The sequence below is a fragment of the Leopardus geoffroyi genome, chromosome A1 (assembly GCF_018350155.1).
Source record: "Leopardus geoffroyi isolate Oge1 chromosome A1, O.geoffroyi_Oge1_pat1.0, whole genome shotgun sequence".
Classification (NCBI taxonomy): Eukaryota; Metazoa; Chordata; class Mammalia; order Carnivora; family Felidae; genus Leopardus; species Leopardus geoffroyi.
In genome coordinates this window covers 24,389,662-24,405,244 of record NC_059326.1, presented here as the reverse complement: position 1 = coordinate 24,405,244, position 15,583 = coordinate 24,389,662, and the positions used below count along the sequence as shown (strand labels likewise).

Sequence of the window (15,583 nt, the reverse complement as noted above, 5' to 3'; positions counted from 1 at the left end):
CTCTACCTCGGTAGACACCTTGGCCGCACAGGGCCTCCACCTGCCTGCCTGAGCAGCACAGACGCCAGGGGCTTGCGGGACCGTAGGGTGTCCCTTAGCTTCTACATGGGCCAAAGGGAGTTACAAATAAAATCCTGGAGGGGCACCTGGGTGGCTCAGTCAGTTAAGGGGCCGACTCGGGCTCAGGTCATAAATCTCGTGGTTCGTGAGTTCGAGCCCCGTGTCGCGCTCTGTGCTGACAGCTCGGAGCCTGGTGCCTGCTTCAGATTCTGTCTCTCTCTCTCTCTCTCTCTCTCTCAAAAATAAACATTAAGTAAAAAAATTTTTTTAATAAAATCTCAGTGCATTTGGATTCTAACCATGATCCTGTTGCTATAAGAGGATTGTGATGATATTATGGCCGAGTCTTCAGTGCCTTTCATATTTGCCTTTCGTTTTCTAAAATGGGATACGGTAATTGAAAGTGTCAGTAGTAACTTTCCTACTGTCTGTGAGGGTTTAGGAAATTTGTAACTAATCAATTATTTTTTTATTGGCAGGCATTCTATAAATTGAAAACACGTTGTTGTAATCTTGAGGAGAAATGAGTTCTTTCTCTTTGACTTTCTATGCCTCTTTTTTCCCCTTTAGCATCAATTCAAATCATAATAAGTACTTTTCTGGGATAGGCTGAGATTCTTTTCTTTTTAATGTTTGTTTGTTTAGAGAGAGAGTATGCCCTTGTGAGCAGGGAACAGGCAGAGCGGGAGAGAGAGAATCCCAAGCAGGCTCCATGTTGTCAGCACAGAGATCATGACCTGAGCCGAATTCAGGAGTCAGACACTTGACCGCCTGAGCCTCCCCGCTGCCCCTGGAATGAGATTCTTACTACAAAATTCATTTGGCTTTTACATTTATATTGGTTAATTCTGAGTCTGAATAACCAGAGGTGAAGACCGACACATTTATTATTTTTGTTAACAGCAATTTAAAAATTTGTAATAGATTAAAAAGGACCAGTCTCTAGCTTGTAAAATCAGGCCCAATTTCTTACAGGTGGTGTGTGTTTGCCATTGAGAATGTAAGAATTCTTTCCCACTGTGTGTCTCTCTGGGCAGCGGTCTAACAGCCTTTCATGAATGCACGGTTGAGAAGAACCATTTTAAAAGCGGCATCTTCAAAAAGTTTTAAACTGCAATTCTAGATAAAGTAGTTTCCTGATACAACAGTTACCCTCCACGTTCATAAAATTGATGATTAGTTCTGTGTATTTGGAGAAAACTGTGAAAACCCTTCACTACCTCACTCAACTCCCCACCAGATTATACCTTGTCAGTCAGAGCTTTACATGTTCAGAGTGGCCGTCAACGTTCCTGAGCTATGTTACCTTAGGTTTAAAGAAAAAATACTTTGTAATCATGTTGACTTAAAAGTTAAAATTATATTTATTTAAAAAAAACTTTTTTTTTTTTTAAATGTTTATTTTTGAGAGCGAGACACAGCACAAGTGGGGGAGGGGCAGAGAGAGAGGGAAACACAAAATCCGAAGCAGCTCCAGGCTCTGGGCTGTCCACGCAGAGCCCAACGCAGGGCTCGAACTCACAAGCTGTGAGATCGTGACCTGAGCCAATGTTGGAAGCTTAACCAACATTGAGCCACCCAGGCGTCCCTAAAATTAATACAATGAATATATTCTAAAATTGCTAGAATTTAGACTGCAGAACACTCACAACATTTATAATCTAGACCTTTTTCCAGATCTGTCTACATTTCTGTTTGCATCCATAGTATTTGGGGAGGCTCGGCCAGTCTTTCATAGTAAGTAAGCTTAGTCACACATTCTTGAATTAACCTTGGCAGTTGTGATTTCTGTTCTTTGTAGTGGGAATTAGCATCCACACTTGCCTCTGAGGACTCTGAGTGTATTCACTGTGCCTTTCAAATGCCTTGCAGTAATTACTAATGCTCTGTCCTACAGGGTGAAATTTTGCCTCTTTCCATTTTCTTCCTTTTTAGTATTTTCCTGTTTTAATTCTAAGAGAAAAAAAAAATGCACAATCTCTAAGTGCCGCTCATTAAGACTGTAATTTGGTAGGCACAGGATCAGAAAATTCATTTCCCCCAGCGGTTTCAGCCCTGTTTCCTAGCACAGCGTCCTTGAGGAGGTTGCTGTGGCAGTTTGGGCTGTGGGACGTGGGATGGAATCAGAGCGCGGGTCTCAGAGGACCCCAGCAGCCCACACTCCACATGTTACGGTGATTCCAGTTTTTGCCTACCAGACCATCTTAGACCCATGCCTTTTCCTTTAGAGATCACAATTTAGTTTAAACCAAACACCATGGACTGTGAGTCTGGGCCGTACCCACTTTAATCTGAAATCTGAATTAAGCCCCGAATCTGTGGCATCACGAAATTAATTCCAGGACAAGAAGAATGGTCTGTGTAGGCTCCCCATGCGAGAAGTGTGCTACTCAAGAACACTGTAAGGACTATCCGATTCAAGTTCTTGGAGGGCATTGCTGGGGAGCAGACCAGACATTTTCCCTAGGGTTCTGGGAAGTGTTTTAAAGCATAGACTGGAGGTAGAATGATTTGCTTTTGCTGTGGAAATACCCACTTTTGTGAAAATTCACATTTCAGTTTGTGGACGCCTTATGTCTTACGTCTGCTTTGCTCAGATTTCACTGGTTCAGCACAACATTGCAATAGAGAATTCTTATTGCAATAACACGTCTTTCCTTAGATGTTTCCCCATCTGCTAATCCTTGACCAGTGTCTCTCTCCCAGTGAAATCAAATCTATGTGTAGATGTTTTAATTCTTGGGAAAGTAACAGCAGTAGCTTGATTCCTCCGAATCCACTGAGAAAAGCTGCATGATCTGAATAGATGTAACGTGGCTTACTGTCTTTAAAAAGTCTTAAGAACAGCACCTTTACCTTCATAAATTAAAATTAGAATGTTTTTAATCTTATCCATCGTGCTTGATATTATAGCATTTCTTTTCATCTGAGGGCATCAAGCTGACTTCAGAGGATATAAGACAGCATCTTTATCTTAGAAGCTTTCAGTTGCTCTGTGATTTGCATCTGCTTAGCAATGAGGCTAAAATAAAGGGGAAAACTGTAGCAAAGTATGATATAAAATATATATCGTATATATGTTTTTAAATGCTTTGCCAGACTTGAAATAAAGCTGCATGCATGGACTATATCTTAAATAGTTTCAATTCTTGTTTCATTTGGACACAAAACTACTTTCATGTTGACATATCAGTCATAATCAGTTATAATCACTGTTAATGTTAATCTGTAGTCCTTTCCAGTTCAGGAAGTCATTGTATCAGGAAACTGCTTCCTGACAAGAGCAGATATTTGGAGGCCAACTCAGAAGACCCGTGCCCTACCATACGTGTTTAGTGATGAATAAATTTACATGATTATCCCACATGGGGGGGTGCACTTTTATTCTAACCGCACATCTAAGAAGCCTCCTTTAGACTTTTGGTTTATGTGTGACTGCAAAAACATGAAATTTAACGTGCTTTCTGACACATGTAGGAACACGAGTAAAACCAGAATTCCCCGGAGTCTATCAGTAACCCTAGAACAGAAATGAATTAGGTGTATGTGTTACCTTTCAGAAAGGAGTACTTTATATTCATTGAGTCTTCATAAACCAGGGTGAAAAAAAAAATACATTGAGAATGGTGAGGACAGGTGGGGATTCAACTTGGAAGCTTATGTTTTGCCCTTAGGTGAGGTTATGTCCTGAATGTCCCTAGTGAAAAGCTCTTATTTCTATGCCATTGGTGAGCACGTGATACCACCTGGATATTAAAACTGTTTGGACGCCAGTAACATCCAATTGAAGAGCGTGCTTTTCCTTAGTAGTGGCTTTGTGGGTGAAGGATTTCCTTGTGCTCCTTGCATAAAACACTTTGGGTATGCTACTTTGTTTTGTTACCGGTTAAAAAATCTTTGGTGGAATGGGTTTTACCTGCTTGAAATAAGGGGTTACTCTTGCCATTTGCTAGTAACCAAAAATGTGTGCTTCTTTCCAGCTGTTCTTCCGTGTAGTTTTAATTGTACGCACTGTCTCTTTCTGTTCTAATGGCTGCCCACGGAATAGGCCGACCTCTGCTCTCCGTATGACATCCTGCATTTGGACTTCCGTCACATTCGAAAGACTGTTGACACTCTGCTGGCCCTTGGGGAGAAACCCCCACAACCAACTTCTGCCCTCCGCTCCAGGGACCTTATAAGCTTCTGTCTTGTCCATATTCTCTTTATAGTGCTGATCTATATCACTTACCGCTGGAATGCTCTGTCCGCATAACGTGTGCATGTGCATCCAAACACTCTGCTGTGTCACCCTGAGCCATCACAGGGCCCTTCCTCCCTCTGAGCCTCTGCCTTGCCAGCTTCCATCCCTGTCATCTCTTTAGTAGTCTCTCGAGTTTTGAAGGGAACGCTACAAGTCAGGTTTTCCCAAGGCACAGACTTGATAGAGTGCAGTTCCCATTAAATAATCTCTCTCGCTTCCTGAAAACCAGTGACAGCAAGAGTGTATCGAGACCTCATGCTTTCTCACTCACATAGCTGCCCTGGGTAGAGTGGAAGAAGATGCCAGAACAGGAGCAGAGGGGATTTAGGATATGGAAGTCTTTCCTTTGGGTCAGTGTCAGATCCTAATTCAGGAACAGGCAATTGAGGTGTAGTGGAGCCACCTTGCAGAGAAGACAGAAAATCAGTATTTGGGGCCCAATTCGGTCTAGAAAAGTCTTTTCATAATACCGTTATTGACCAAGTTGAAAAATACCGTCAGTGAATGACTGCTTTGCCAGCATTCAGTTGGTTTCCTCCCTGTTTCCCTCAATGGGAGGGTTGCTGCCCACTTCTACCCTGAGCAAGCCCCTCTGCCCTGCTGCAGGGGAAGGAGCTGTGCAGCGCAGGGCTGGGGAAGGAGGGGCCATTGCTGTTAGAGCGCCACCTGGAGGATTCACTTGCACATCACTTCCCGCATAGTTTTACCTTTTACTCCTTGCTAGGTCTACCCTGAGGCTCTTAGAAAAGCATTTTCCAGAAGGGATTTCTATTTTTAAATAATGTAATGGGTCGTTTTGCTTTTTTGCTGCATCACATGATAGCTTCAGGTCAAGAACGTGATGGATTTGACTGTATTTGTTTTCAAATAAAGCCATGAGTCATGGAACATTCTTGGTCTGAGGACGTGGGTTACTATGGCAGAAGCCAACAATAAGATTGCTCTCATTTTAGCAGAATGTAGTTTCCCTAATGACTTGACATTTCCATTTAACCTTCGGTTTCCAGTGACATGAGCAAGCTGCTTCTATTCCTAAGTACGCTTACAGGATTGTATATTAACTAAGTCTGCTTTTGGAGCAATGTGATCGATCAGTTTGTAACTAAGAGAAAAAAAAAAACAACACACATTAGAATCTTGTCTCGGCCAAGATATTCCTGGTTCTGGGATTTCTGTTTCTAATATGAGAACGCCCTGCTTGAGGTTTGGACAGTTTCTCCTCTGCTTCATTATACATCTGGGTGCCACGTACTATTTCTTAAATTTGGGGGATGATGACATTAACCTCCTCAAGATAAATTTCTAGTTCACTGAGATGCGAAGAGTCTCCATCCATGGCTACTAAGAAGATAATTTTAGTTTTCTGAACGTGTCCATGAATCCAGGGGACTTGAGAATATGGAAAACCCACATAGTGAGAAGAGTATATTTATAAATCTTTTTTGTTGCTAAATCAAGTCAGATTTTCTAACCGGAAACACTCTTCCCTCAAAGATAGCTCTTCCCTCCTGATTTTGTGTGGACTGGTGAAGTACAGGGTATGCGGAAGTTGTTTAATTAACCTCAGTTATGTATAAACAACCCACGGATGTACTGAATTGCTTCTGGTACCCTTCAGTCTGTAACACAATGAAACCCCTTTGTGCAATGTCTCATGAGCACCCTAAACCCTAAGTTGCTTAATAAACACATTTCAAGTGATTCTTCCAGGTTTTTATCGGACCATTGATACACTGATTTGCCCACCTAGAACAGCCTTTGCTTTTCCATCTGGCTCTACCTTGCACTGACGCTGCCCTGTAATGATCACTGTTGTTTGGTTTTTTTCTTCTTTGGGAGGGGTGGGAGGCAAAAGGGAAGAAGGGAGATGACTTACAGGGGGGCGCTTGGAAGAAAATCCTATCAATCAAAACAGAGTAGAACAATCAGGTGAGATCAGATTTAATTTTTGATGCTGAGCTGACATCATTCTCTGGCTCTGTCCATATTTCAATTCTGGCCTCAAAGGTTCTTTGGATGTGCTTTCATTTCTCCTGTCATTAATGTATCTGTCCCCTGACGTGCTGCTCCTCTTGGGATCTGTTGAATGGCATTTTTTTTTTTTTTTTTTTAAATCAGGAGGCATAGTAACTAGCAGAACACAATTAATTTAGCCCTTTAGGCAAAACTTTGAATGAACTGTCTTGCCCATTGTCAAGCTGTTCATTTCTATACAGAATATTAAGCCCCCCCCCCCCGTGGTTCTTCCCCAGAGTACCCGCACACAACTCATATGCTCTCGTGATGCCTTCCGTTACAGTGTGACTGGGGATGCAAACTGATGTGCTTGTCGTCTAAGAGCTGGTCGGGGATTTAGTTGTGTGATTTGTACGTGCAATCCTGAATTTCCTTCCTCACACAAGAAGGACCATTTTCCTAGTACTTCCTTCCAATGCCTGCTAAAAAGAACCAATTATTTATGTTCTGTCTTTGAAATAGAAAGATCTATTTGAAATAGAAGGTTCTCTTTCTCCAGCTGCCCCAATTGATGGCAGCTCGCCACTCAGCGTTAGGATTTCCACAGTGTGTCCCAGCTAATGTGTCTCTTCATTCCTTCTATTTATGGATTCATAATTTGTAAGTGGCTCACAGTTCTGGGGAGAGACACCTATGAAATGGGGCTGGGGGAGAGGCACTGTAGAACTCCAAAGTTAGACAACTAAGTAGGAGTTTCATCAATGAGAACAGGTAAAAAAGGCACTTGATATCCTGATACCATTTATTTGTAAGAAATAAAATTTAGTGCGAGGGTCGTCTAAAATCCACACTAGTCCCTGTCATAAGATCAAAGGATTTTTACCTTACAGGGTAAAAGGAATGGACAGTGAATTAAAATTTCAATCCAATGGCTTTGGATTGAGTGGAAAAATATTTTAATTCCATTTTAAGAGATTCTGGGTTTAAAAAAAATTGTTTTAATGTTTATTTATTTTTAAGACAGAGTGTAAGCAGGGAAGGGGCAGAGAGAGAGGGGGGATACAGAATTCGAAGCAGGCTCCAGGCCCTGACCTGTCAGCACAGAGCCCAACGCAGGGCTCGAATGCCCATTGAGATCATGACCTGAGCCTAAGTCAGACGCTTAACCGACTGAGCCTCCCAGGTGCCCTGGAGATTTTAGTTTTTAAGATTAGGCTTCAGGTTTTGAAATTAGTTCTCAATAAAAAATCAGATACATAGAATGTGTGCTTTTTTTCTTTGAGACTATCAGGGTCCAGTTCCTTGGCTTTTCACTGCGATTTTATTTGTGCCTGTGTTCATTCATTCATTCCTCAATATTGAATGAGCTCTCTTTGAGTAAGGCTGTGTGGTAGACCTGGGGGATAAAAAGGTGACCATGATACATGACCCCGTCTTTGAAAATCTTGCAGTCGAGACCAGGAGCCAGCAAAATTTTTCTGTAAAGTGCCAGACTGTAAATATTTTATGCTTTGTGGGCTCTACAATCTGTTACACAAACTACCCGGTCCTGTTGTGGTCTGGAAGCAGCCATGGATGACTCATACATGAAGGGGCGTGGCTGTGTCCCCATAAAACTTTGTTCACAAAAACAGGCTATGGACTGAATTGGCCCGCAGGCAGTGGTCTTTGGAGCCCTGATCTAGTGGACAAATAAAATGGAATTCAGTGTGATACAAGATTCTGCAAAGCACAAGGCAGGGAATCGGACCCTGATGGGTAATGGTCTGTGAAGCCTTCTTGCCCTTGTGCCATGTACCCTGCGACCTGGAAGAGGAATAGCCAGACTGGGGGGTGGGGGGGGATGTGTTCTGCAGAGGTGAGAAAAGGGGCGGATGTGTGTGGAGAAAGAGGCGTTCTGGAGGGAGGAAGCCCTGGAAGATGGCCTGGCTGGAAAGCAGAGAATCAAATGAGGAGTGACGAGATGCCCTCTCAGTCTGTAAGGGTTTAACGTGGTCTCCCTCTTAGTTGGACAACACTGACCCTCCTGAGCAGGAACTGGAAACTCTCTCAGTGTGAAAATAATGCAGACAGTCTTGTTGTAGGTTCACTCACTTCAGTGCCAGGAACCTGCATGTGAGCAACAGACTGAACGATATGGAATCTGCTGATGTAAATGACTTTGGTTTAGTCAAGCGGCTGGCCTGGAAGGAGGCATGCGGCCGTTTGAGAGCACAAGGAGCTAGAGAAAGAGGACAGCCAGGCAGGGCTGCTCCCATGAGGCGTTTCCGGCCAGGGCATGATCGATGTCTGTTTCTGTCTTTGAAGAGAAGCCGAACGAGGATCCCCACGCGATGTTGAATTTGTTGGAGGTTACCGGGATAGGACTCCGAGGGTCTAGAGGCCTCTTTCTGTCCCAGGGGCCGCAGATGCACCATACTCCCCCGTTGAAGGAATTTCTGGGAAGGAGCTTGGTGTTGTAGAAGGAGCCCCAGCTTTGAGATGAGACTCATCTTCAGATCCTGGTTCCGGTACTTAAGAGCTGTGTGACTTTACCAGAGTTACTTAAACTCTACGTCCCCATTTTCCCATCTGTAAAGTAGAGGGATTATACCCACCTTGCACAGTTGTCATAAAGAATTAAGCGATGTAAATCTGTAGCATTGGCACCAAGCCTGTAGGAAGGGGCCCGGGAAGCCTTCCTAAGGTAACATTTAGTCTTTCTGGCTTGCCTGCCTTTTTTGGAGCCTATTTGCTGTGGCTCCAAAAAGAGCTGGATGAGGGGATGTGAGGGAACCTTACTGATTCCACCATGGGAGAAGCAGCAGCAAGCACGCGTTCTTCGGAGGGGATCAGAAGCATTATATTTCTTTTTTTTTTTAATTTTTTTTTTCAACGTTTATTTTTTATTTTTGGGACAGAGAGAGACAGAGCATGAACGGGGGAGGGGCAGAGAGAGAGGGAGACACAGAATCAGAAACAGGCTCCAGGCTCTGAGCCATCAGCCCAGAGCCTGACGCGGGGCTCGAACTCAACGGAGTGCGAGATCGTGACCTGGCTGAAGTCGGACGCTCAACCGACTGTGCCACCCAGGCGCCCCAAGAAGCATTATATTTCTGTAAGATACTACTTCATGACTCTGCTCTGTGCTTTGAAAGGAAACACAGCAGTGGTGCCACATTCTCAAGAAGAGCCACTAGGCTTCTCTAACAGTGAAATTGAAATGCACTTAAAGTTCGCGTAAATGTACAGTGAGCCCCGCTTTAAATCCATTTTGGACCGGTTTCGGTGGCCCTTCTCTGTCCCTTCTGACCCAGCCATAACTCTACAGCAGTTCCTTCCCCATCTCAACTTCTAGGTCACTTCAGGGACCCTCTCCCCAGGCCCCCATGGACATGCAGTGGCAGGTCCGGTGTGTGGAAGATGGCCTTCTGGCCTTCCTTGCTGTCCTTGCTCAGCCTGTCAAGCAGTGCCTCAGCTCATGATTCCATCAGTCCTCACCCCAGTCCTGTGATGATACAGCCTGAACTGCCATGTTTTTGTTTCTACTAGCTCATGCCAGTCTTCCCAGGTTACCACCAACTCCATCCAAGTAATCTGAGGGCACTTCCGGGTTTCTTCAGGGCATGTGAATGAAAGGAGAAGAGGCAGGAAGGATGTGAAAAAGTACCTTTTTCTGTCTCCTGTTTACTTCTCATTGCCAACTCTAAGGGTGGAAGGGAGAGCCTTGGACTCTGCACCAGGTTTAGGAGTGAGGAGACCAGGAAGTGAGAAAAGACCAGGGAGAGAAAAGACCAGGAAGTGAGACCAGGAAGTGAAAAAAAGACCTGGGAGAGAGGGTGAAGTGAACTCAGCCTGTGATGTCTGCAGAAGTCCTGTCAGCAGGAGGCTGAGACCTCGATACTTTCCCATCCCTGTGTCTCTGGAGCTCCCAGCCTTTCCCAACCATGACCTCTAGCTTGGAACCACTCTTTAATGGGACCAGGGCAGTCATGAATGGAGACATGTTGAATCTTAAGCAGGACTTAGGATAAGGCACGTAGCCCCAGAAAAGCCATGTTGTACACAGTTTAGACCCTGTGGAAATATTAGTACTTAAATTCAGGAACATTTAGGACTAAACATAAATAAACACTGTGGTCAAGAAGCAAAGTGTCTTTCAAGATGGCCTCGGTCATATGCTTCCTTCTAAGATTTCTATTTCACCTAGTGTTGAGTTGATCTCTGACTGTTTTTCTCAATGATTTATTGAGCTTATGTGTCATATAAAACTCATTGTAATTTGATGCAAATACTTTTTTTAGAGTTGTTTATCTTTTAATTAGCTTGGGTTTTTTTTTTTTTTTTTTTTGACACATAGAGGCTTTAAACTTTAAGGCATAATCAGTGGTTTCTATCTTTTGTGATTTTTGTACCATTTTTTGGCTTAGATAATTTTCCATTTATTTACAAGAGAAAATGCTAAATATTCATGTCTGTTTTATTAGGAGAGGTGTTTGATTTAAAAAAAAAAAGTTAACACTTTAGGGGCACCTAGTTGGCTCAGTCGGTTAAGCATCCAACTTCAACTTAGGTCATGATCTCATGGTTGGTGAGTTCAAGCCCCACATTGGGCTCTGTGCTGACAGCTCAGAGCCTGGAGCCTGCTTCGGATTCTGTGTCTCCCTCTCTCTTTGCTCCTCCTCCATTCGTGCTCTGTCTCTCTCTCTCTCTCAAAAATAAACATTAAAAAAAAATTTAATGATTTAATAAAAACAGTTCTTTAATTCATTTCAAATTGATTTTAGCATATGGTGTAAATAGAAGACTTTATTTTTTTCCCCAAGTAATACCTTGTGTCAGGTGCTTAACCATAATAGTGGCCATTTGTGATTTCCTACAAAGGCAGATATCAACTTATGTGCTGTGGGGATCATAAGAATGAAGTAAATACACCCCTGCCCTTGTGGAACCAATCTTAGCAATGAAATGCCAGATTGGGATGATTTCACAAGCCATGGCAAATGGTGTCAGGGAAGGATATACAGTGATGTCCGGCTGTGGCATGCCCATCCTGTCCTAGTGACCGCTCCTGACTCCCAGATAGAACCTCCCATCCTTTCTCAGATTGGCATGTGGCTACTAAGTTGGCCAGCAGCATAAACCTGCACACCCACCTAATATGCCATTGACAAGATAATCCTATTATGATACAGATCAGACACATGAAATAATGGTTGAAATTGTGCTTTAAAGAATCAGTTGTCCTGTGTTGACATGTGGCCATTTCTTAAGACCTGGTGCCAGAGAGAGTCGGAGATACTCTTAATTTACCACAAGTTAGGGAAGGAGATAGGGATAGGGGCAAAAAGGTGGTTGAGAGAGTGTAGGAAGATGACATTTGCAGACAGTGGAACAAATTACTTGAGATGTCATGGTGTGTCCTTTAAAGACCTTTCTGAGGACAGAATGCCTGTATCTGTGGTAATTTATGGGGAGTCCTGCACCGAGGAAGTAGGAGGATCTGGTTCCTCAAGCACAAATCACATGAGACACAGCAGAATTGTCCAAGATCCTGATTGGCTTCATGTTAAACACTGTGTCCGTTGCCTGGCGTGTGACGCACGTGCCATTTAAACTGCCCTTAAAAACAGTGGCCATTGGGCTGTGGAGAACATACCATGATCTGGTAGACAAGAGGGAGTGTTTGCTGTGGATTCTTTTCCTAGCCAAGGAGACATACTCAGCAAGGAGATTCCCCTCATTCCCCGAGCCAAATGACAAAGGTTTGAAATTATCTTGTGTTCTTTTATAAACTGTTTGGTTGAGCATGCAAGGTTCTCCCCATAAGGAGTGATTTGTGTCGATTATTTTCCTTGACTCGCACGTACTGGCCATTTCCCAAGAGCAAAAATACAACATGATGTAGTAACAGGACATTTGTGTCTTTGACAGTTTTATGAAAGAGTCTTAAAAGAGACTAATGAAGGCTGTGGTTAAAATTACTTATTTACAAGGCTCTTGATAAACCATGAAGAAAGGATACCAGTCCACCAGCATGCCTCCATTTCAGAGATCACAGCAAATAAAATCAAGGTTTATGGTCATTATAATGGTGCATGGTCAGTGTATAAATGAGTATATTAGTTCCCTTAAAATGTGTGAGAAGCTACTGGCAATTTGGCTTTATAAGAATGTAAGCTAATATATTCTCGGTGTTTGGTTTCCACCTGACTCTATGTAGCTCAGTTATTTAGCATAATGTTTTTTAAAATGTTTGGATCTATTGCATATTTCAGGATGATTGGGAGACTTTCTGGAACGACCTCCACTTGTGAAAAATCAGTATTTTCTCTGCAAATACAGAAAAGATCTTTGCCAGTGGGTTGAAAGCAAGGGAGAGAGCACAGTCTGAGACGATCAGACAGGCATATGTCAGAGCTCAACTCAGCTCCTGTCAGTGGTGTCCTAAGATTTTATGATTATGTTGCGGTCATCTAAAAATTGATGTTTTGTTCTTCTCCCTTTTAGGAAAAACTGTGTCTACCCCATCACATCCTTGAAGAGAAAGGCCTGGTCAAAGTGGGCATTACTGTTCAAGCATTACTAGATGTAACGGTAACGAAGTCTCTGTTCACATGAAACCAGCTCCTCTCCTTTGGGTCGGTTCAGACTCATCTCTCGTCAGAGATCCTGAACTCTGCTCTCAGCACCTGTTCCTCCTACCCTCCCACTCACTACCTGTCAGTTCCCTGGCTCTAGTTGCATTGAAGGGAGGACATAAGGGAAGATGTTTCTGCCTTTCAGAACTGACCTCCACTGTTAAGATATGAGAGAGATTTACCTTAAAGCCAGTGAGGGAGCTGTCTGTGAAGAACTGAGCAGCACATCGATGCCTTTTACAACCTCCTTCCATCCCTACGCTCACCTACTGCCATTACCGAAACACCAAGCACAACCGTTTTTGCAACAAGACGCATTTGTTTTATTCAAACCAAACTTCTTGTGTATTTGGTGGGGGGAGGGGGGGGAACTCAATCAGGTTTTTCACCACCAAATTTTTCAAGACGTTTCTTGAGACCATTGCCTTTTAAAAAACTATTTTCGACATACAAAATATTTATATAAATATTATTTATTAGTGAGTTGTTATTTCATCCTTTGGATGCAAATTGTAAATTAGGAAACTATTTTATTACTGCTTTTTTGTGGTTAAACACTTTATTTTAATATTATAAATACTGAATTATTTTCTATGCTCTTTGGTGTGCAGTAGTTGTAGGTCTCAGTAATCACGTTTTCTGGTGTTTGTGACTCAGAAACAAACAAACAAAAAAATGAAGCCAAAAAACAGGTGCTTCTGTGACAAGAACTGTTTTCCGGGGAGGCATTATTTCCACTTCGGTTCATCGAACATTGGTTTTATTTATATTCCTGCATTCCATCCAGTTTCCTACATTCCAGCAGCCCTGTTGTCCTCTCATGTAACGAACTGACTGAAATCGAGAGAGCACCCCAAAGTTATCTGTAAATAGCTGTGATGGAAAAAAAAAAGGCACATTAAACTTGAAGATGAAATGTGAACAGTTATTTTTTTGGATTCAGACTTATTTTGCTATGCACAAAACATTCACGTTTTTAACACAGAGAAGTAGTAAGTGTTAGCATCGTGCGTCTTGAAGTATAATTTTGCACTGTAACTTGGGTAATGAAAGAAAGTCTAACGCCAAAGGTAAATAATCAGGAAATGTCATCGGAAGGTGGAGGTAATAAAAAGATGTATTGTTTAACCAAAAAGCTTCTTGAAGGACGGCTCTGACTGAGTGAGGCAGAATTACGCACGGCACGTAGGGCCCAGATCAGGAAACCAGCACTTCTTACCACTGCCAGTCTTAAGGGAGGAAACGATTGTGAGAAAAGCAGGCGTGCTGACTTTATTGTAATTTAGTTGGCGGCTTCCAGAAAACGCTGCAGGATTCACGGTCTCTGGTGTGAAACCGCGGAAGTGAGTTAGCGAGTTGGTGGGGCAGCCGCATGAACACCCAGGCAGGCTCCGGAGAAGGTTAGGTAAGTGGCGTTTGGAGACGGAGTAGCTTAGGAAGGAGTGGAAAGTAAGTTCGATCAAAGCACGACTAGAGAAGAGCCAGCGAAGGCAAGGGAGCTGTGTTGGTTGGAGAGATTCACACAAGGCTTAACAGACACAACCACCTATTTGAGGCCGTTACGTGCACGTGCACTCGCCCATCCCAGCCCTTCATCTTCCGAAGTCTCGTGGAGGCTGACTGCAGCTTCGCCTCCGTGAAAAGCCATTGTAAGTTTTTAGAGCGGCGGCAGCCACAATTCACAAGACAAATACGAGGGTGAACACAGAGCAGAGGATACCGGGGCGATGGTGTGCATTGAACCGCGGACTGACTGCCGTCAGTCAATGCCAGCATCTGCCGTGGGCAGGATGGAGGGGTTACTGAAAATGGTCGTTTGCATTGGCAGCTAGCGGTTATTTCCTGTCAAATAAATGTACTGTGCACTTTAAGCTAACTTAAAAGATGTTTTAATATTTTCCTGTACTGCACAAATACCTGTTTTATCGAATAGCATAATGATGTAAAAAAGACGTTTTGGAGCGTATTCAATGTAAACAACAGGCCAAGGTTGATACAGAAATAGGAACTTAGTTTGCTGCACCTTGACGGGCATTCAGAATGCAGGGTCCTGAGATATTTTTTTACGTGTATATATTGGCAACATGAAGCTCTGTAATCCTTGTTCTGAGAGGGGTTTTTTTTTTTTCCCCCAAAATTAAAATATTTCTTTGGATATTCATCTTCGGTATTTTTCTTAAAGTTGGCTGTATAATACAAATGGCTTCAATACTTTGTGCAATGGCTTTTTTTCTTTCTCGTGCAGTCCTTGTATGGCTAAGACGTCTTTGAGATCCTTGTACACTGTTTATATGTGCAATAAAATGTGCGTGGCCAGCTGAGAGTCCCTAAGTGGACAGAATGTACATAGTGCGAATATCCTCTCTTTTATTATTTAACAGTCATTAAAACTTTGAATTTGTACAAACCATCTTCTGACTGACTGACCCATCTGATGCAAAGGTTGATTGTAGTCACAAAAGAAATCCTAGTGTGTTATTGCTGAAATAGATTGTAGCAATTATGTAGTGTATATGTATGAGTGTGTGGATGTAATATATATATTTTGTTTTTGACAAGTTTTTTCTAAAAAAAATTTTTTTTTTAATGTTTAGTTTTGAGAGAGAGAGAAATAGCAGGGTCAGGGGAGGGGCAGAGAGGGAGGAAGACACAGAATCCGAAGCAGGCTCCAGGCTCTGAGCTGTCAGCACAGAGCCTGATGCAG

The 15,583-nt window shown here is 42.9% G+C and overlaps 1 protein-coding gene across 5 annotated transcripts in view; it reads left to right on the top strand.

Moving 5' to 3' along the window:
* Window positions 1-15,289, top strand: part of LRCH1 (leucine rich repeats and calponin homology domain containing 1) — a 202,981-nt gene extending 187,692 nt beyond the window's left edge. For 2 of the 5 annotated variants that reach the window (XM_045476397.1, XM_045476365.1), the window contains one exon: window positions 12,749-15,289. In XM_045476397.1, coding sequence (XP_045332353.1) covers window positions 12,749-12,859 — 111 coding nt within the window. In that variant the 3' untranslated portion in view covers window positions 12,860-15,289. Of the gene's footprint in view, window positions 1-1,256; window positions 1,282-4,108; window positions 6,005-12,748 lie in introns of those variants that run through there. The other 3 variants (XM_045476376.1, XM_045476354.1, XM_045476387.1) reach the window with 2 other exon arrangements.
* The last annotated feature ends 294 nt before the right edge of the window (window positions 15,290-15,583 follow it).